This window comes from Lampetra planeri, chromosome 1 (assembly GCF_965212315.1).
Source record: "Lampetra planeri chromosome 1, kcLamPlan1.2.h2, whole genome shotgun sequence".
Taxonomy (NCBI): domain Eukaryota; kingdom Metazoa; phylum Chordata; class Hyperoartia; order Petromyzontiformes; family Petromyzontidae; genus Lampetra; species Lampetra planeri.
Window position 1 is genome coordinate 4,399,453 of NC_136107.1, and position 20,502 is coordinate 4,419,954.

At 53.4% G+C, this 20,502-nt stretch overlaps 1 protein-coding gene across 1 annotated transcript in view; it reads left to right on the plus strand.

The window, feature by feature from the left end:
• Nucleotides 1-1,633: 1,633 nt before the first annotated feature.
• Nucleotides 1,634-20,502, plus strand: part of LOC144723148 (double-stranded RNA-specific editase 1-like) — a 77,669-nt gene continuing 58,800 nt past the window's right edge. Inside the window, exons 1-7 of the mRNA XM_078601715.1 lie at nucleotides 1,634-1,682; nucleotides 5,508-5,603; nucleotides 8,580-8,821; nucleotides 9,050-9,388; nucleotides 10,211-10,645; nucleotides 14,440-14,605; nucleotides 14,861-14,877. Coding sequence (XP_078457841.1) covers nucleotides 1,634-1,682; nucleotides 5,508-5,603; nucleotides 8,580-8,821; nucleotides 9,050-9,388; nucleotides 10,211-10,645; nucleotides 14,440-14,605; nucleotides 14,861-14,877 — 1,344 coding nt within the window. The remainder of the gene's footprint in view (nucleotides 1,683-5,507; nucleotides 5,604-8,579; nucleotides 8,822-9,049; nucleotides 9,389-10,210; nucleotides 10,646-14,439; nucleotides 14,606-14,860; nucleotides 14,878-20,502) is intronic.

Below are 20,502 nucleotides of genomic sequence, written 5' to 3' on the forward strand. Positions count from 1 at the left end.
TGTAAATAGTGTGGGTCTGCTGCCCAATTCTCCGGCGGTCTCTGAAGTAGTAACTAACTGGCACTTTTTTCTTGTCACGTGACGAACCTTTAGAAATTGGTTGTGTCGGGTGGAAGATGGGGAGGGGTAGTGCAGCGATGAACACGCTTTGATACGAACCCGGCCACCTGAGTTTGATTCCCGCTCCCGGCCAACACCCCCCTAGGTTGGCACAGCCTCAAATGAGTACCTAGCACGATGTGTGTACATTGCCACTCGGGATACAAAGGCGGCCGGGCGTGGTGCTGACCACCAATCGCCTCGTGTGCCGTGTCGGCCTTCAAAAGTGCTCGCCAACAGCACTTGGCCCAAAGGTATGTTAAAGCTACATGGGTGATCTTTGTCTTTTGTACGACATATTTAAATTGACGTGACCTAACCCAAAACAAACTGCATCCGTCGCGATCAAATGTATTGTGGTTGAGATTCAGTCACACGAATCGAGTCAGTCATCATAGATAACACTGGTCAACAAAAAAAAACATTTTTTTCACCCAGTGCTGATGCATTGACACACTGCACCACTCCTCGTGCGCTGTGCCGGCCTTCATAGGTACCGCTGATGTTTATGTGGCCAAGAATCGAACTTATGTTGCTGGGGTTCGTAGCGCAGTATTCCAAGTAGCGCACCCTCGGCCGCTTAAACACACGCGCACGCGCAAAATCGATGCGTGCACGCGCACCCACCTAGCCCCTCCATGGCAATGTGGAATTGTCACCAGTGAATCGGCATCGCCAAACGGAGACACGCACCAAACCCCATTGCTCACTCTTATTAAAAAGGCCATTTAAAATATTTGGCTCGTGCAAATCTTGACTTGAAGCTTTCGTGACCGCAGGAATTCATATTCCTGGGTCTTTCGGTAAAGTCACATAGATAGGTTCAAAGAAAAATGACAAAAAAAATAACAAATATTTCGCTCGTGAAATCAACGGAAATACGTTGTCGTGACACGCGAGTCATATTTTCTCTTTTAATTTGCGAACATAAACGCCGCCACTTTACGACCCGGGGAGCCTGCCTGGGGGCCGAGCGGCAATTGCGGTGTGAAGTGTTCACGGTGCCGGGGCTGGTCGCCGACAGAGGAGAGGGTTCGTGCAGCGGTGACTCGCTTGCGCGTGCGTGCGTGCGTCTGTGCGTGTGTGTGTATGCAGTGTCAAGTAGACGGTTCGCGTGTCCTCAAGGTGGGGAGCGGTGGTGTAGCGGTTAGCGCGGTGCGCTACGAACCCCGGCTACCCGAGTTCGACTCCCGTTCACAGGGACGCGAAGCAAGTCGATTCATCTCTCGTCTCGCACGAGCTTCGGGTGGCGCTAACTCCTGCCGATGGAAAACAACCAGTTGTTGGGGGGGGGGGGGGGGTGTGGCTGGGGAATTCCACATCCCTGCCCGTTTGATTACACCTCAAAGTGGTATCTACTTTATATAATGTGGGAGATGTGATTCGATAAGTGGCGCGCGAGTGATACGCGCGCAGAGCGCTCGGAGCTCCAATTAAACAAACCGCGCTCCCCAATTACCGGTCAGGCCACGCATCTTGAGGCCACCTGGTCGATAGTTAATTAAACACACACACACACACCTGTAAAGTAACCATGCACCTGCAGCTCAACCTTGACGACGTGCGGGTTAAACGCGGGGCCCGTAACACGAACTCACGTGTGCAGGACCTGCGTTCACACGCACTTACCAGTTATCATCACACCCACTCACCAGTTATCATCACGCGCACTCACCAGTTATCATCACACGCACTCACCAGTTATCATCACACGCACTCACCAGTTATCATCACACGCACTCACCAGTTATCATCACACGCACTCACCAGTTATCATCACACGCACTCACCAGTTATCATCATGCGCACTTACCAGTTATCATCACACGCACTCACCAGTTATCATCACACGCACTCACCAGTTATCATCACACGCACTCACCAGTTATCATCACACGCACTTACCAGTTATCATCACACGCACTTACCAGTTACCCCGGGTTTATTGCGGCCAGGATCGATTCGGTGCTTCGTTAAATTAGCATCGGCGCGAGACGGACACGCGTGAGGGGCACTTGCTACAGGAGGGGAGGGCCGTTGTCCATGCGAGGTTTTGTTTTAAAATTTGTCGTTAAACCCGAAACTACTCGAATTCTATAAATGGTGTGGGGGTTTTTCCTTTCCAGTTATATTTACGCGATCTAACCCAAAACGCCATTGCCATGGATAATATCGGTCGGCGAAAGCATGCGAAGTGTCATACGGGGGGGGGGGGGGACCTTTCTCTTTGTGTGCATTAAAGCTGCGTGCAAGAGCGGCGGCGAAGTTGGGTTAGCGCACTCTGTTACAAACCGGACACATCAGTCGTTCTTGGCCTCCGTCAGGGGTAGCTAATAGGCGCAATCCGTGAATGAGTACCCGGGTACGCTTTGTAACACATCGGCACTCGGGAGACAAAGGCGGTCGGGCGTGGCGCTGGCTCTACCACGCTCCTCCGGACATGCAATAGGTGCTCGCTAACGTCTCGTATGGCCATGGGACCGACGTGCTACCGAGACGATTAAACACGGGTCCGAGTGAGATCGCCGGCCTGTCATTCGCTCTGTTGATAGCGGAGCGTGCAGGGACGGTTTCCGGGAATCATTCATTTCATGCCCACCCCACCCCCCGCCCGCCACCAATTACCCCCGGACCTTCTTTCTTTGAAATTTCCATCGTCAATGTTTGTGCTTCGTTTGATTACATTGTGACATTTTCTACAGCCCGGGATGTCCTTTATGCGAAATGTCAAGGCGTTGATATGTTAATGACATGTTAATTTGAATCGCATGTTAAGCTGACTGCTGAGGTTTTTTTTTTTTACCACTCTTGTTTTTGGAAAACTGGAAGCGCATTGCATTAAATGCGCGTGGGCTGTGTAAGCGCGCGCCGGCGGTAGGGGGGTTGGGTTAATTTTTAGGCAAATCAAGGGTCTTTTGACATTTTACTTCCCTTGATGAGACTATCTATGGGGGTGCGTACAGGGGTGGGGGGGGGGGCGCGGTGGATTGGAGACGCGGGGAGGGGTGGGCGGCGGTGGCGGTTGGTGACACAGAAGCAGGAGATAAGTGGACTCATTAGCGGTGGGGAATCGGGTGATGGGGACACGGGGACTTGAGACACGGGGAGGGAGACGCGGGGAGGGAGACACGGGTGTTGGAGACACGGGGACTTGAGACACGGGGAGGGAGACACGGGGAGGGAGACACGGGGAGGGAGACACGGGGAGGGAGACACGGGGGAGGGAGACACGGGTGTTGGAGACACGGGGAGGGAGACACGGGGAGGGAGACACGGGGAGGGAGACACGGGGACTTGAGACACGGGGAACAGGGGCATGGGTAGGGAGGCACGGGGAGGGAGACACGGGTGTTGGAGACACTGGGAGGGCGACACGGGGAGGGAGACACGGGGACTTGAGACACGGGGAGGGAGACACGGGGAAAGAGACACGGGGAGAGAGACACGGGGAGAGAGACACGGGGAGAGAGACACGGGGAGAGAGACACGGGGAGGGAGACACGGGGAGGGAGACACAGGTGTTGGAGACACGGGGAGGGAGACACGGGGAGGGAGACACGGGGAGGGAGACACGGGGAGGGAGACACGGGGAGGGAGACACGGGGGAGGGAGACACGTGGACTTGAGACACGGGGAACAGGGGCATGGGTAGGGAGGCACGGGGAGGGAGACACGGGGACTTGAGACACGGGGAGGGAGACACGGGGAGAGAGACACGGGGAGAGAGACACGGGGAGAGAGACACGGGGAGGGAGACACGGGGAGGGAGACACGGGTGTTGGAGACACGGGGAGGGAGACACGAGGAGCGGAGACACGGGTGTTGGAGACACGGGGACTTGAGACACGGGGAGGGAGACACGGGGAGGGAGACACGGGGAGGGAGACACGGGGTGAGAGACACGGGGAGGGAGACACGGGTGTTGGAGACACGGGGACTTGAGACACGGGGTGAGAGACACGGGGAGGGAGACACGGGTGTTGGAGACACGGGGAGGGAGACACGGGGAGGGAGACACGGGGAGGGAGACACGGGTGTTGGAGACACGGGGACTTGAGACACGGGGAGGGAGACACGGGGAGGGAGACACGGGGAGGGAGACGCGGGGAGGGTGACACGGGGAGCGGAGACACGGGGACTTGAGACATAGGGAGCGGAGACACGGGGATTGGGTGTCCAAACTCCAAGCTCGAATGTCTTAGCGCTTAATTCGTGGTTGCATGAAGTGCTAACTATCGTTGCGTGTGTGAGCGCGTGTGCGTGTGAGCGCGTAGCCACTGTGCGCATTAGTGTCTTGCGCGTCGCACAATCTCGCCGATGGTTATTAATGGATTTCATTATAATTTACGGATCCCTTCAGTTGATTTCCGACTCTAATTAGGAGACGATTATATAAATAGACGCGGGGAACAGACAGCGCTGTCTGCGCAGCTCCAGAGCACCGGTTCGACACCCACTGCTCCTCCCTCCCTCCAACCTCTGCCCCCCACCCCCCCCCCCCTCTAATCCAGCTTATACCGATTGCGCAATCGGCGGCACGTCCCGCGAGAGATGGATCCTGGTGGAACTCCCGCCGTATTAAAGCGATGTATCGACCCTCTGTGCTCGGAAATTGCCCACGGAAGAGGACTGTGCAAAACTACGTCTGAGATCCCTTCTCATGGCCGTGTTCCATCCGTACGACTCGGTGTGTGACTCTCGTGGGTGAACGCGTCAACCAATAACGAATTGTCCGTTTGCACTGTGGGCAACGCGTTAAGACAGCGCATTATTCAATTAATATGAAGAATTGAACCACACCGAGAACAAATATATATATAAATAGATGATGGCTATTCGTGTGCGCGCGCGCGAATTCATGGGCGCGTTGGCTGAGACAATTAAAGTCGCTCCACTTGAGAACTCGGCTCGATCATTGCGCCCTCTCCACACTCTCCTCCACCGCCTCCTGCCTCTCTCTCTCGCTCTCTTTTTGACGATCAGAGGAAACAAGAAGACGCTCGGTGTGGTCGGCACTTTGCTTCGTTCATCATTTTTTTCAATGCTTTGTTTTATGTGCACCCCCCCACCCACCCCCTGTTTAAATGAAAGATGTCACGCTCTGATCTCCTCCTTCTTACCCTTTCCCTCTCTCTCTACCCCCTCCCTCTCTCTACCCCCTCTCTCTCTACCCCCTCTCTCTCTACCCCACCTCTCTCTACCCCCCCTCTCTCTACCCCCTCTCTTTTTACCCCCTCTCTCTCTACCCCCTCGCTCTCTACCCACCTCTCTCTCTACACCACCTCTCTCTACCCCCCCGTCTCTCTACCCCTCTCTCTCTACCCCCTCTCTCTCTCTACCCCCTCTCTCTCTACCCCTCTCTACACCCCCTCTCTCTACCCCCTCTCCCTCCGGCATGCCCCCCACAGATCGCGCTCTCGCCCTGTTGCCCGCGAGGGGAGCCCCCCCCGCCTTCTGGCACGCGAGGTCGCACGAGCAGCAGCGACAGGAGGAGGACAACATGAGTGAGTGACCCACGCCGTGGTGTGTACACAGGGCCCATGAGTTAACCACATTGTGGTCTATACACAGGGCCCGTGAGTTAACCACATTGTGGTCTATACACAGGGCCCGTGAGTTAACCACATTGTGGTCTATACACAGGGCCCGTGAGTTAACCACATTGTGGTCTATACACAGGGCCCGTGAGTTAACCACATTGTGGTCTATACACAGGGCCCGTGAGTTAACCACATTGTGGTCTATACACAGGGCCCATGAGTTAACCACATTGTGGTCTATACACAGGGCCCATGAGTTAACCACATTGTGGTCTATACACAGGGCCCGTGAGTTAACCACATTGTGGTCTATACACAGGGCCCATGAGTTAACCACATTGTGGTCTATACACAGGGCCCGTGAGTTAACCACATTGTGGTCTATACACAGGGCCCATGAGTTAACCACATTGTGGTCTATACACAGGGCCCATGAGTTAACCACATTGTGGTCTATACACAGGGCCCGTGAGTTAACCACATTGTGGTCTATACACAGGGCCCATGAGTTAACCACATTGTGGTCTATACACAGGGCCCATGAGTTAACCACATTGTGGTCTATACACAGGGCCCATGAGTTAACCACATTGTGGTCTATACACAGGGCCCGTGAGTAAACCACACTGTGGTGTCTACACCGGGTGAATGAGCAAACTGTGTGGAGCGGCAGTGTAGCGGATAGCGCACTGTACTACGGGCCTGGTCTCCTGAGTTCGATTCCCGTCCACTGTCAACACCAGTGATGGGCATCTGAACCAGTCTTGGGCCTCCCCTAGGTCCACTGAGCCTCAAATGAGTACCTGGTGTGGTGTGTGAACACTGCCACTCGGGACAAAGGCGGCCGGGCTTGATGTTGGCCACCCACCTCAACCGTCGTCATAGGTGCTGCCTAGCAGCACTTTGATGTGTTCATATGTGTGTGTGTGTGCGCGAATGGAGCGAGCCTTCGACACTTCACGTGACCTCAAAGTGCACCTGGCCTGGCACAGGCCCGTTACCGTCACTTAGTGGCGAATGGCGGGTACTGGCATTGGCACGTGTACGTATGTGTATGTATGTGTGTGAGACCAGGAAAGGCACCGGGCAGAGATGATCTCTCAAGCGAAATGCTGAGGGAGGGTGGCGTTTGTGCACACACTGCCCTACATGACATCATAGCAACAGTCTGGACCACTGGACGGTTGCCCTGGTAGTCCGCCTCTTTAAGAATGGGGACCGTACAGACTGTAAAAACTACAAGGACATCTCACTCCTCAGTGAATAATCCTTGCCGGGAAAGGTCCTGGCAAGGATTATTAAACATCGCCTTGCTAGGCACGCTGAAGAGATGCTTGTGGAGCCCCAATGTCATTTCAGGACAGGGCGGTCCTGCACAGATGTCATGTTTTCTGTCTGTCTGCTACAGCAGAGGTGTAGGGAATTCCCACAAGACCAACATCTCTGCTTAATGGACCTAGTCAAGGCCTATGATACCATCAGTAGGCCTGGGCTCTGGGTTGTTCTTCGTGCTTTCGAAGTCCGTGACTCTCTGCTCACAATCATTAAGGACCTTAATGATGGTGAGTGGGCCCGGGTAAAACAATGTGGCCAGCAGTCAGAGCCATTCCCTGTTCACCTTGGTGTACGAAAGGGATGTCCTCTGGCTCCCACATGATTTAAAGCCTATTTCGACCATGTAGTCCGTGAAGCCTTCGATGGCTGTGCTGGAGGAATTTCCATCTGGTACAGATACAATGTAAGACTGATTGATTCCTGGGTGTTGTCAAGGGATGGCTCCCTATTGGTCAACCATGCTACGTGTGCCGATGATCTGGTAATTGCTGCTCACTCAGAGGAGGAGTTGGAGGCACTACTGCTGAACCTGGAGCGTGCCACTAAGAGGTGGGGCCTTACCATCAGCCCCACCAAAACTAAGCACTTGCCTGGGTATTTTGCACTATCAGACACTCAACCCCCATAACTCCCAATTGGTGATATTGGTGACGGGACAATTGTGGAGTGAGGGGAGAGAGGGGAGAGAGTGGAGAGAGTGGAGAGTTCCCCATACCTGGGCAGTGTGCTCATGACTGGCTCCGGTTTGACAGCAGAGGTCTCACTCTGAATCAGTCGAGCGGCATTATCTTTTCATCGGTTGCATAACGCTGTGTGCAAGCTACCTGGTCTATCACTACACACAAAGCTTCAGGTCTTCTTGGCCACAGTCATTCCCACCCTTCTCTACGCTTGCGAAATATGGACCCCGTCGAATGGAACACATTTGCGGTTAGAAACATTGGGGCTGGCCTGCTTATGACCCATCTTGGGTTTTAATCAGGCTGGTTTGTGTGAGGAGCTCATAAATCCTTGAAATATCTGGTGAGCTCCTTCGGCAGGCAAGGCTGTGTTGGCTGGGTCATGTTGCCTACATGCCCAGCTACCGCATGCCTAAACAGCTTTTGTTTGGCCGGATAGAGGCGGCTAGATGGGCGTGCAATGGGCTAGAGAAGAGATAGAGTACAAAAGGATGTGGAGCTGAGTGGACTTGCCTATGACTGGTACCAGCGGTGTCAAGATCAGCCTCTGTGGAAGAGGCTCATGAAGGACGTTGCTGGGCAGTTCGATGCAGTCGCCCTCCAACAACAACGGAGAGCAGAGGAGCGACGCTCACAACAACGAGCGGAGCACCAGGCGGCTAAATCATAGCAAGTTGGCACAGTAGGAGGCACAGGAGGTGCATCGGCCAGTCATCTCAGTCTGCCAACCCATGCCACCTGGTGGCTCTGCCCCGTGACCTCCTGCCGGCGGACGTTCAACAATTCAACTTAGCCTCAACGTACACATAGCCTGGTACGGGCGCCGTGGTGACGTCACCGCCACTTAGTGGTGAATGGCGGTTGCTGTTGTACATGTACGTATGTATGTGTGTGTACGTTCACGTATGTGTTGTGCATCCCTCAGGTTCCGGCAGCGTGAAGGAAAACTGCCTCCTGTCTGACAGCGACGACTCCCAAGAGGCGGCCACGGCTCCCGTGCAGGGTCTCTCCCCCTCTGCGTCGGGGCCCGAAGTGGGTGGCCTGCGGGGCCCGGCTGGTGGGGGCCTCAAGCGGGCGCTGGAGGAGGAGAACGCGGGACGAGCCGCTCCACGCTTCCGCCCTAAGAGGAGGCGCCGTGCGGGGGGCCTCTCCCTGATGGCCCTGCCCATGCCCTTTCCTCTGCACGCCGCATTCGTTCCGCCACCTTCCCACAACCAACACGCTCACCACCTCGCACCCACCACCACCACCAGCAGCAGCAGCAGCAGCTATGGGGCAACACCGCTGCAGCCACCACCACAACCACCACATCCACTCGCACCGCCAACGCTGCTGCCGTCACAACCACCCCCGTCGCTGCTGCTGCTGCTGCCGCCTCCGCCGCCGCCGCCCAACAAGAACGCGCTGATGCAGCTCAACGAGTTGCGGCCGGGCCTGCAGTATCGCGTGGTGTCGCAGACGGGGCCCGTGCACGCGCCGCGCTTCACGCTCGCCGTGGACGTGAACGGCGACACCTTCGTGGGCGCGGGCCCCACGAAGCGCGAGGCGAAGGCTCGTGCGGCCGAGCGAGCGCTGCGCTCCTTCGTGCAGTTCCCCGACGCGTGGGAGGCGCACCGCGCCATGGGCCGAGCCGCCTCTGCGCTGCCCGCCAATGCTGACTTTGCCCGCGATGAGCAGGGGGAGCACGAGATGAGATTCGATGTCGCCGACTTCGCGTCTGAGCCAGGGGTCGCCGTCGGCGGCGGCGGTGGTTGCGGTGTTGGTGACCGTGCGGACGTGGGTGGAGGTGGCGGTGACTGCGTTGCTGGCGGTGTTGGTGATGGCATCAGAGGCGGTAACGGTGGCGTTGTTGGTGATAGCGGCAGTGTTCATGGCGGTATTGGCAGTACTAGTGGTGGTTTTGGTGTTGATGGTGATATCAATAACGGTGGTGGTAGTGGCGGCGGTGTTGCCGATTTCCCAGGAAGAGGAATCGCAGCGGCCGTGGCAGTTGTGTTATCCACCACCACCACCTGCTCCACCATCTCGACACAACCCATGGGCAGCAGCAGCAGCAGCAGTAGTCAAATACGATCGCTCAGCGCTCTGGGCCGCGTGGGTCTACATGGACACGACACGGGTTTTCAGAACCATCGACAACTCCAGGTTGACCACGAACAGGGGTCACCCTTGGCGCGTGGCTCACGCATGGAGCCCTCGCAGGGAAGCCCGGCCCCTCCCGAACCCTCCCCACTACGGCACCCCACTCTCACGCAGCTCACGCCGAGACTATCAGAATGGGCGCCTCGGACACTTGCGTGCCGGGCGCTGAAACACAACAACAACCGCGATAGCCACAACAACAACAACAACACCACAATCGACTCCAGCGTGCACTCTAGAACTTTAAAGGGCGAGTGCTGCTACTACAGCTGGAATGACTACAGATACAACATCAGCAGCAGCAACAACAGCAGCAGCGGCTACAGCAACAGCAGTCAAGCAGCGATCACAAAGAGAGCTCCTCTCGCGTTGGAAGCGGATGCGTCCGTCCCGCATGCGGTCGCATGGGCTCAGCGGACGCATTCCGGTGGCGGGGCTGCTCCAAGCGAGGATCCGCAGGCCCTGGAGAGCTACCAACCCCCCGGGGGGCCTCCACTGGGCGCGGTGGCCCTTTTCGACGCCTTCAGCCAGGTGCGCAACAATCCCGTGTGGGCCCTCGGCGCGCTGCATCCCGACGCGGCTTTCGGAGACATCGCGGGACCCCCCGGAGTGTTCGGGGCGGCTGGGCCGACGACGGCCGAGGGCGGCTCTCCTCGTGTGGTGGTGCAGGTGACCGTGGGCGGATGCTCCTTCAGGGGAGCGGCGCGGAGCAAGAGGGTGGCTCGGAGCCGCGCGGCCCAGGCCGCCCTGAGGGCGCTCTACGGGATAGGGGCCGCGTTTAGGCCGGCCCGACCACCGACCGTGGGCTCTCCGCAGGGCCTGGGCGAGAACCACGCGGTGCTCTCGCAGGTGAGTGTCGCCGCCACACGCGCTTGTGCTTGAGTCGTGAAGCGGAGGTAACACGTGGAGGCGCGCTGAATAGCCACGTGGTGGCACACTTCGCGGTCACGTGGTGGCCTTCTTCGCGGTCACGTGGTGGCACACTTCACGGTCACGTGGTGGCCTTCTTCGCGGTCACGTGGTGGCGCACTTCGCGGCCACGTGGTGGCCTTCGTCGCGGCCACGTGGTGGCGCACTTCACGGTCACGTGGTGGCCTACTTGACACCCACGTGGTCGTGTGCTTTGCAGCCACGTGGTCGTGCCCTTCGCAGGATAGAATTTTCAGATTGCCGTTGATGGTGATGAGGTTGATGATGGTCATCTTTATTCAGATGAGATAGAGTCGTCTTGAAAATGATTATGTAGCTAATGAGGTTCATGATAATGACCAGCGGGGAGACACTGGTGGTAGCGATATTAGCGGTGGCGCTTACGTGAAGGAGGATCATCACGATGGTGGTATTAATATCTGGATGGCTTATGTATGATTCAATACGTAGTTGATAATTATCTTATGTATTGTAGATCGATGTTGTATGAACAGCAATGTCTGTGAGACTAGAAAACGTCGTGGCTATGCTCAACGTGGGCGTGAGTGCCCATTTAGCGGAGCTGATGGGGGGGGGCGGGGGGTGAGGAGGGGACTAGGTGTGGGGAGAGGGGGCAGTATTTGTGTGCAATTTGAAACAATTACTCTGCGAGCATTGAAGTCGCTGATCTCGACGCGATGGCCTGGGGGATCGCGTGGCATGAAAGACATCACAGCCGCCCTCTCTGTTTACCCCCGTCTGGTGTCAGTTTTCCCCGGGTCGTGTTTTATTTGTAAAAATCAATAGCAGCAGCGGTTGGGTTTTTTTTGTATTTAAGATGTGAATATTATGCAGTGAGTGTGTCATACTTCGTGTAACGCAGTTGTCACGCCTATTCTGAGACCACAAATCAACAGCCCACTTCTTGTAATGAAAACATCCTCACGAACAAAATTATTTAGTTGAGGCAAACGATCCGGGCAATGGCCCTTCTTCAGACCAGAAAGAGGTGGCAGAGCTACAAAGATAATCCGGAGACCTCACTGCATAGCGCGATGTTCTGAAAACAACGTTGTGATGATCATGCTGACGATGGGATACGTGGCGGTGATTTTTTGAAAGGGGGGGGGGGGGAGGGTGGTGCCAGAGAAGTTTGCTGACTGACAATTCTGGAGGCATCCGTGAGAAGTGAGAAGAAAATAAAATCAGATGTGTGGGGTCACTTTCGGTGGTGCAGGTGGTGGACAAAACAGAGGCGTGACGTGACATGCAGTGAGTGACCGCATTGAGAAGAGCAGCGTGCTTTTCATGAACTTGACATCGAATCGTTGTCGAATTGACACACGAGCAATGTTTTTTTTAATTTGATTTCGGCCCGAGAAATTGAGCAGCACACGCACATCCGTAAGGCCATCCAACAAGGCACGCGTGAACTGGTTTGGTATGGCACCAGTGGCGTAGAAACTACATTGGCAGCTCAGGGGGTGCGGCAATCGGTCAGGTAGGGATTTGTCTCGCACGGTCGCACCTAGGCTATTGTATATCACGGCTTCTCTTGCCTACTCACATCATCGTTACGCTCACGGTCTCGAACATTTAACGCTGTATGGGGCGCTCCGTCTTCGCAAAATGCAGCCCATACAGCTCCGTAGAAGTGTCTTTGCAATATCACGTTATTTCTCTAGTAAAATTAAAATTCATCACGAAACGTAAATGAAAGTATTGTCGTAAAAATCTATTTGAATCGCTTTTAAAATAAGCGTTTGTTCTTTTACACTGTTGTTGAAAGCACATCACATGGTGGTTGTCAAGGGGGCCCCAACTTGTAGCTTTGGCCACCTCCTGCCCTCGCTCATTACGCGACTGCACAGCACGTGTGTCGGGCCCGCATTTCGCTCGCTGTGTGCGCCTGCGTGATGGGAATTACACAGCACATAATTGTCCTAATTAGGGTAAGGAACATTTTGAACGGCAAGGGGACTGTAGGGGGGAGTGAAAGAGACAAAGGTAATGAATGAATTCAAGTAAAAGAAGCCGATACACTTTCAAGGTGAATGCAAGCAAGTTAACTATATAAAAAAGTCGTTAAAATGCACCAGCCTACCTTCTTCCCACTCCCAATTAGTTCCGGAAGGCCAGTGGACGTGTAAGTTACAGCGCACTTATTAAGGTTGGCACGACACACACTGGCGAGGTGGATTTTGTAAAGCCAGAACCGCACGTAGCTGACCGCCTTTGTCTCCCAAATGGCGATGTTGACCTCGACCCTGGGCATAAGTGAAAAAAGTACATATGAAAGTCTCGTCATTTAAGCCCCCAAAGTTCTCGCGGCGTTGGGGAGGCCCGTGTCCAGCAGCGCAGAGAAGAATGCCTGCACGTGTGTATCTTTTAGACATCTCCTTTACCAGTGGCAAAATATAGTAGTAGGTTTTAACCCTTTAAACTGGTACAAAACTGACACCTTTATACAAGGCATCATGTTTGCAATAACCACAACACAAGCAGTCAAAATGCAAACAAAAAGAAACAACTCTTCCTTCTTTGGTTCTTTCGGTTAAGTCACGTCTAAAGATAAAATAATAAATTAAATAATATCTTTAGACGTGACTTAACCGAAAGAACCAAAGAATAATTCCTGCAGTCACGAAAGCTCCAAATTTAAGATAGAAACAACTCTGATAATGATATGCGCTGTCCTTGAAGTTGATTGGTTCCACACCCGAGACAGCTTTTCTTAGAGCCTAGTCTCCATTGGTGTTGGACCGCATTGGGTTGCTCCGCCATGCACGTGTGTATGTATGCCTTTCGACTATTTGGCCGCTTCCATTTCCAGGTGATAAGCCACTTTGTCGATCTGTCATTGGTAGCCAGGTAGATTCTGAAAAAGAGATATTTTGCTCAGTGGGTCTTAACTGGTAAGATTAAAAACATTCGTTTGGTTTCAGTTTAGTATGTTGAACTTATTTCGCAGCGTACGTAGTCAACCGAGACACGCACGGGAGACACGGCGAGATAGACATGGAGAGACACGGTCGTAAACTATAGAGACGGACCGGGTAGACAGTAATCGCTCACCCCACGCGTGTGCGCGCATCAATTCTGGGGCGATTAAGGTGCACGAAGGTTCTGTCACACGCTTGGCATGACCCTCTTGAAATACAGCCGTGAGACTCAGCGAGGCTTTCCTGAGCAAACAAGCGGACCGATGATGATGATGATGATCATCATCGTAACGAATCTCCTCATCGTCTTTGGAGCCCTGTTGAGTTTTGAGACGGTGATGATGACATTGGTTCTGAATCCGCGTGGTCAATTTGGAATTCGCGCGATGCCTCGGCCACGGTTGGCCCTTGTCGAGTCGCCAAAAAGATCCACGTGTTACGTAGCCAAGGGGGGTGGGGGGGATGGGGGGGGGTATGGGTGTTATGAATCAAGGGACAGCAACATGGAAAGTCAGCCGACCCTCAATCAGGGTCGTTGAAAACTTTTTGCAGGCCTGGGGAATAATTTCAGATGAGGACCAGGTGGGGGGGGGGGGGGGTCCATTCTGATAATTCCCGAGATCAAATGTCCGGGTAAAACTGCCCCCCCCACCCAACCGCTACCCCACATCTATGACCTCTCCCCCCCCCCCCCACACTCAATTGCACCCCCCCCACCCCCGGCCACCCACCTACACGCGTTTTCCCTGCCGCCACTGATCCCTCGTGGGCGTTCGGCGGTGTTCGCTGCAGGGACTCGCGGACCGCGTGGCGCGCCTCGTGCTCGATAAGTTCGCGGAGCTGGCGGGAGGACGAGGAGATGGAGGAGGAGGAGATGGAGGAGCCGCGGCGCGTGGCGGGGTGGCCGCCGCGCTCCTTGAGCGGCGCAAGGTGCTGGCCGGGATGGTGTTGACCCGCGGTGAGGCCCGCTGCGGGAGTGTGTGTGGTGGCGGGTGAGATGTATGCGTCTGTGTGTGTGTGATGTGTGTGTGTGTGATGTGTGTGTGATGTGTGTAAAACTTGCGTGTGTGTGATGCGTGTGTGAGATGTGTGTAAGGTCTGCGTGTGATGTGTGTAAAACGTGTGTGTGTGTGTGTGTGATGCGTGTGTGTGCTGTGTGTGGTGTGTGTAAAACTTGTGTGTGTGTGTGATGCGTGTGTGTGATGTGTGTAAGGTCTGTGTGTAAAACGTGTGTGTGTGTGTGATGGGTGTGTGTGATGTGTATGATGTGTGTAAAACTTGTGTGTGTGTGATGCGTGTGTGTGATGTGTGTAAGGTCTGTGTGTAAAACGTGTGTGTGTGTGTGTGATGGGTGTGTGTGATGTGTGTGATGTGTGTAAAACTTGTGTGTGTGTGTGTGATGCGTGTGTGTGATGTGTGTAAGGTCTGTGTGTGATGTGTGTGAAACTTGTGTGTGTGTGTGTGTGATGTGTGTAAGGTCTGTGTGTAAAACTTGTGTGTGTGTGTGTGTGTGATGCGTGTGTGTGATGTGTGTAAGGTCTGTGTGTGATGCGTGTAAAACTTGTGTGGGTGATGTGTGTGTGTGATGTGTGTAAGGTCTGTGTGTAAAACTTGTGTGTGTGTGATGCGTGTGTGTGATGTGTGTAAGGTCTGTGTGTGATGTGTGTAAAACTTGTGTGTGTGTGATGCGTGTGTGTGATGTGTGTAAGGTCTGTGTGTGATGTGTGTAAAACTTGTGTGTGTGTGATGCGTGTGTGTGATGTGTGTAAGGTCTGTGTGTGATGTGTGTGAAACTTGTGTGTGTGTGATGCGTGTGTGTGATGTGTGTAAGGTCTGTGTGTGATGTGTGTAATCGTGTGTGTGTGTGTGTGATGCCTGTGTGTGATGTGTGTAAGGTTAATATGAGACGTGTGTGTGTGAGAGATGTGTGTGTGTGTGTTTGATGCGTGTGTGTGATGCGTGTGTGTGATGTGTGTGAGATGTGTGTGTGATGTGTGTGAGATGTGTGTGTGTGTGATGTGTGTAAGTTAGGTGTGTAATGTGTGTAAAATGTATATGAGACATGTGTGTGAGATGTGTGTGTGTGTGTGTGATGTGTGTGAGATGTGTGTGTGTGTGATTTATGAGATGTGCGTGTGCGATTTATGAGATGTGTGTGTGTGTGTGTAAGATGTGTATGTGATGTGGCGTCATCTGGTCCAACACCAATGGAGACTAGGCTCTAAGAAAAGCTGTCTCGGGTGTGGACCAATCAACTTCAAGGACAGTGCATATCATTATCAGAGTTGTTTCTTTTTGTTTGCATTTTGACTGCTTGTGTTGTGGTTATTGCAAACATGATGCCTTGTATAAAAGTGTCAGTTTTTGTACCAGTTGAAAGGGTAAAAACCTACTACTATATGTATTATGTGTGTAAGATGTGTGTCTGAGAGTGGCGAATATCCGAACCGGTCCAAGCCTGACTTGTTTTACGCGCCGCAAGAGACCAAGGCGGCAGCGCGTGGTTCTGACTACACCAACTCTGTGTGTGCCTTGCCAGTGTTAATAGGTGCTTGCTAACAGCAATTGTCATAACAGTCTATTAAAGGCTGAATGTGGAGTATTTGTATCGATGTATATGTGTTTGAAACATCTACATTCCTTCCGTGATTGTAAAGTCCTCGTTGACCTTGCCGAACCACCAACTCGCTTGGGAACCCGGTTTCACAAAGGGCCAATTGAAACCCGAATTTGAAGGCCGGATCTCAGCGGTGTCTGACACGGACATCTATGAACCAATCACATCAGCTGTCCACCCTCCTACACATTCATAATCAACGTGCGTTCAGAGTATTTGGCTGCTATAACATCTCCACGTGATAGGCCACTTCGTTCAGCTTTCATTTGTGACCAGGTCGCTTCTGAAAAAGAGCTCAATTGCTTAGTGTGGGCCTGAGCTGATTAAAAAATATATAGTTTTTGCGTTCATAATCAACTTTTTGGGTTTAGATCGCGTTATTTATAAATGTGTCGTAACCCTCCACCACCCGACACGGCCAATCAGTAAAAAAGTGTCACGTTGACAAAAGACAAATAGTTCACTGCTTTAGCCCACCGGTGTGTTGAAGCGTGAAACCACAACATTTACAATTTGAGTACGACGTTTCGCTGGTAATTGCATCCAGCATCATCGGGCAATTCGCCAGACTGATTGGCCGTGTCGGGTGGTGGAGGGTTACGACACATTTATAAATAACGCGATCTAAACCCAAAAACGTTGATTATGAATAATATTGGTCGCGAAAGCCTACGTGTTAAACTGAGTTTTTGCGTTTTTGTATAGTTTCGATTGGAACAACACTCACATAGATGTCCCATCCCATTGCGGTTATGAGAGAAAAAAGAGAGAGAGAGAGCGAGACGAGAGAAGCCCCGAGCTGAGCAGAACAGAAAGAAATAGTTTTCTCTTGGCGGACGCTGTTGAGCAAAGTAGTAATTGTCTTTCACAATATGAATTAATAAAATGATGAATTGAGCCGGCGTTTGCTTTTTAAAGCTCTGCGACTTCTAAAGTAATGTCAGCCGGCGAGGTTTAATAATATAATTTATTTTGGTCAGAAAGACAGAGGGGTGGGGAGGCACGGGGAGGGAGAGAGAGGGGGGGGGACACGGGATGAGAGAGAGGAGCGATCATTGATTGCTCGGGTTTAATGGATGAGTATTAGCGGAGATGTAGGGGGCGCATTGATGGAGAGCAAGGGGGGGGGGGCGATGCGGAGGGTGGGTGGCAGATGGGTGCAGCCGCCACCATCACTCAGCGGCCTCATAGCTTCTCACCTACCCACCCAACCCCCTCTCCTTGAAAGCAAAAAAAAATGATATACAAGGCCAAAAACTATAATAATTTCTGCCAATCACATGATCTTGTCCGCATGGCAAAAACCAGGCAACTCTTTTAATTTCCTCGCGTAATTGCGGCGAATTGAAGCGGCGCGCCCCCTCCCCTCCCCCCGGAAACCGCCCCGTCTCCTCCTCCTCTGGAGGGGGAGAAAAGGGGGGGCCCTCAGAGTCGTGACATGAAGCTCATTTCAGATGGCGCCGCACATTTAATTTTTCTTCTCGCATCCCAGGCGCGCGCGCGCTCACTCGCTCATTATCAGCCACCTAAAAGATTGCGCTCGAGGCTTTGATATCTCGCACGCGGGGGCCGGGCGGTGCGGGGGAGATTTAGAAGAAAATTGAACCACGAGAAATTATTATAATTACATAATATATTGGCTGTGCTTAATGCGCGCATCTGTGCTGCGAGCCCGAGTCAAATTTTCGGATTCATTTGATTGATATTTTGAATGCATTATATTTGTGTAGTGCAGACCCAGACTTGGAGGCAACACATTTATTTAACTCCAACACACGGGGTAACTTTCCCCTTAACAGAACAACAACCTATGGTGGTGACCACCAGGCTAGCTACACTAGTTACCACGTGACTGGTATAGTTAGCCACGTGGTGACCACCAGGCTAGCTACACTAGTTACCACGTGACTGATGTAGCTAGCCACGTGGTGACCACCAGGCTAGCTACACTAGTTACCACGTGACTGGTGTAGCTAGCCACGTGGTGACCACCAGGCTAGCTACACTAGTTACCACGTGACTGGTGTAGCTAGCCACGTGGTGACCACCAGGCTAGCTACACTAGTTACCACGTGACTGGTGTAGCTAGCCACGTGGTGACCACCAGGCTAGCTACACTAGATACCACGTGACTGGTGTAGCTAGCCACGTGGTGACCACCAGGCTAACTACACTAGTTACTGCACTAGTCACCAGACTAACTCCACTAATTACAACGTCACTGCTACTCCGGACCGGGATCACAGCTCGGGTCCAGGTCCACGTGTTGGAGACTTGTAGAACGTAGGACGTAGACGAAGGTTTCTTCAGGATGAACAACAACAACCCTGGTCCCTCTGGGGGACCCGGCTTCTATTCTCTGCGGCGTGGCTGGCTCCGCCCTTGGCCACGCCCACCTTCCAGAATCCTCAGGAAGGATCTGGATCCCAACCATGTGACCACCCCTAGCCCCCACTTTGGGCCCCTTTGTAGACTTTGCCGGTCACGTGCCCTCTCGGGTAAACCAGAGTGCCACGGCCTTTAGTAACCTCATCCATACGGCCGGCACTCCCACACCCTGTCCTGTAGGGGCTGGCACTGCACGCCAAGCGTGGTGCCACCCAGCGCTATCAACCAGCGCTCACCGGGCCCCCCTAGGGCCGGTACTACACCCACACCACGTGGTGTCCGCGATGTCGTTACACCGCACGCCGTGCCTCTCTAGGGCCGGCACTGCACAGTGAGATCCAGCGATGTCACTACACATTTGTTATTGTATATAGTGGCAATAATTATAGGGGCCTTGCCGTGCCGTGCCAGTCATTGGTGACTGTTTTGACCATACTTCACCAGGCAGGACAGTGCGGGTTTGTGTAGGTGGGAGGCCGGTGTGGGTAGTTCTAGGGTCAACACCGGTTCAGATATCGCTCGCCAATGGCGATGCCTCTCATGTCGTAACTACACACCCAGGCCGTGTGTTTCGGCGTTGTCCCATGCGAGTTGGAAGCTTCGCCATTGATAAAAGAAGAAACAAACGCCTCTAGAGTGATTTTCAGAGCTCTAATGAGGCCACTGCAGTGAATGTGTGAACAACTACAACCGAGCTATGATGGCTGTCTGGTTAATTCACCCGACACGATTGTGGTGCGGCTTTGTCATTAAGTTCCGCAGGCTTTAATGCTGGCGATGTGTTAAGATACTCGACTTAATATCGACAAACGAAAAAAAAGTTTACATATTTTTGTTATATATATAAATAAATGCTTGCCGCGGCTAAAGACGTGAAAAAAAATCTAAAATCTAATTAAAAATCTCCGCGGAAAATTACTTGGGCCACGGTTCACTCCCGGTGCATTCCAAGCAGCCAGTTCTGCTGTCCGAGGGGTAGATCTCTCTCTCGCTCTCACCGTGGTCGAGTTCGATTCCCGCTCACGGCCAACATCGGTTATAAATATCTGCACCCGTTATGGGCTTCCCCCAGGTTGACTCAGCCTTAAATCGGCACCTGGTGCCGTGTGTATAAACATCGGCGCTGGGAGAACAAAAGCGGCCGGCCGTAGTTCCGTCACCCCACTCCCGTCGTGCTCCGTTCCGAGCCCTTCACAGTTGCTCGCCGACAACAACACTTGCCCCAAACAGCCTGTTGGTTTACCCGGGACGCCTTTGCGTTTGTTATGAACCGGAGCACAGCGTGCGGAGGTTTGCAGTCACACGTTTGAGATAACGCGACGCGCAGCGGGCCCTGACCGTGCCGCGTATCTCTCCCAACCCGTGCCGTCTCGGCTCCCAATCAACTTCTTTTCTGAAGCTTTTATTCGAGTAATTTCTCACAGCGCCATTCCTCTGTGATGCTCAAATTGTTCTGCCCGGCTGAGACATCCGCCCGCCTCCTAACCAGGACGCGAGATTTTAATTTAGTTCCTGCGTGGGAGCGGATTGGGTTCGCTTCGTGCCGTTTGACGTGGGACCCCCCCGCCGCCCGCCCCCCCCCCGTGGCCTCGTGGTGGAGAAGGGGGTGGGGAGCTCAAGGAGGCTGGATGATGATGATGATCGTGGCGGCGTTCTGTACAGAGGAAGTCGCGACTGAAATGGTGATGGTGCAGTTGATGGGGAGGATGATGTATGTTGACCCTCTTTCGCACCCGACGTAGGCAACCGATTATATGACTGTGTGGACGATGGGCGTTGGTTGTATGCATCGTGATGATGTAGTTGACAGGGAGGTTTGTTGATTGTGGCAGTAGTGCACCCCAGGAGTT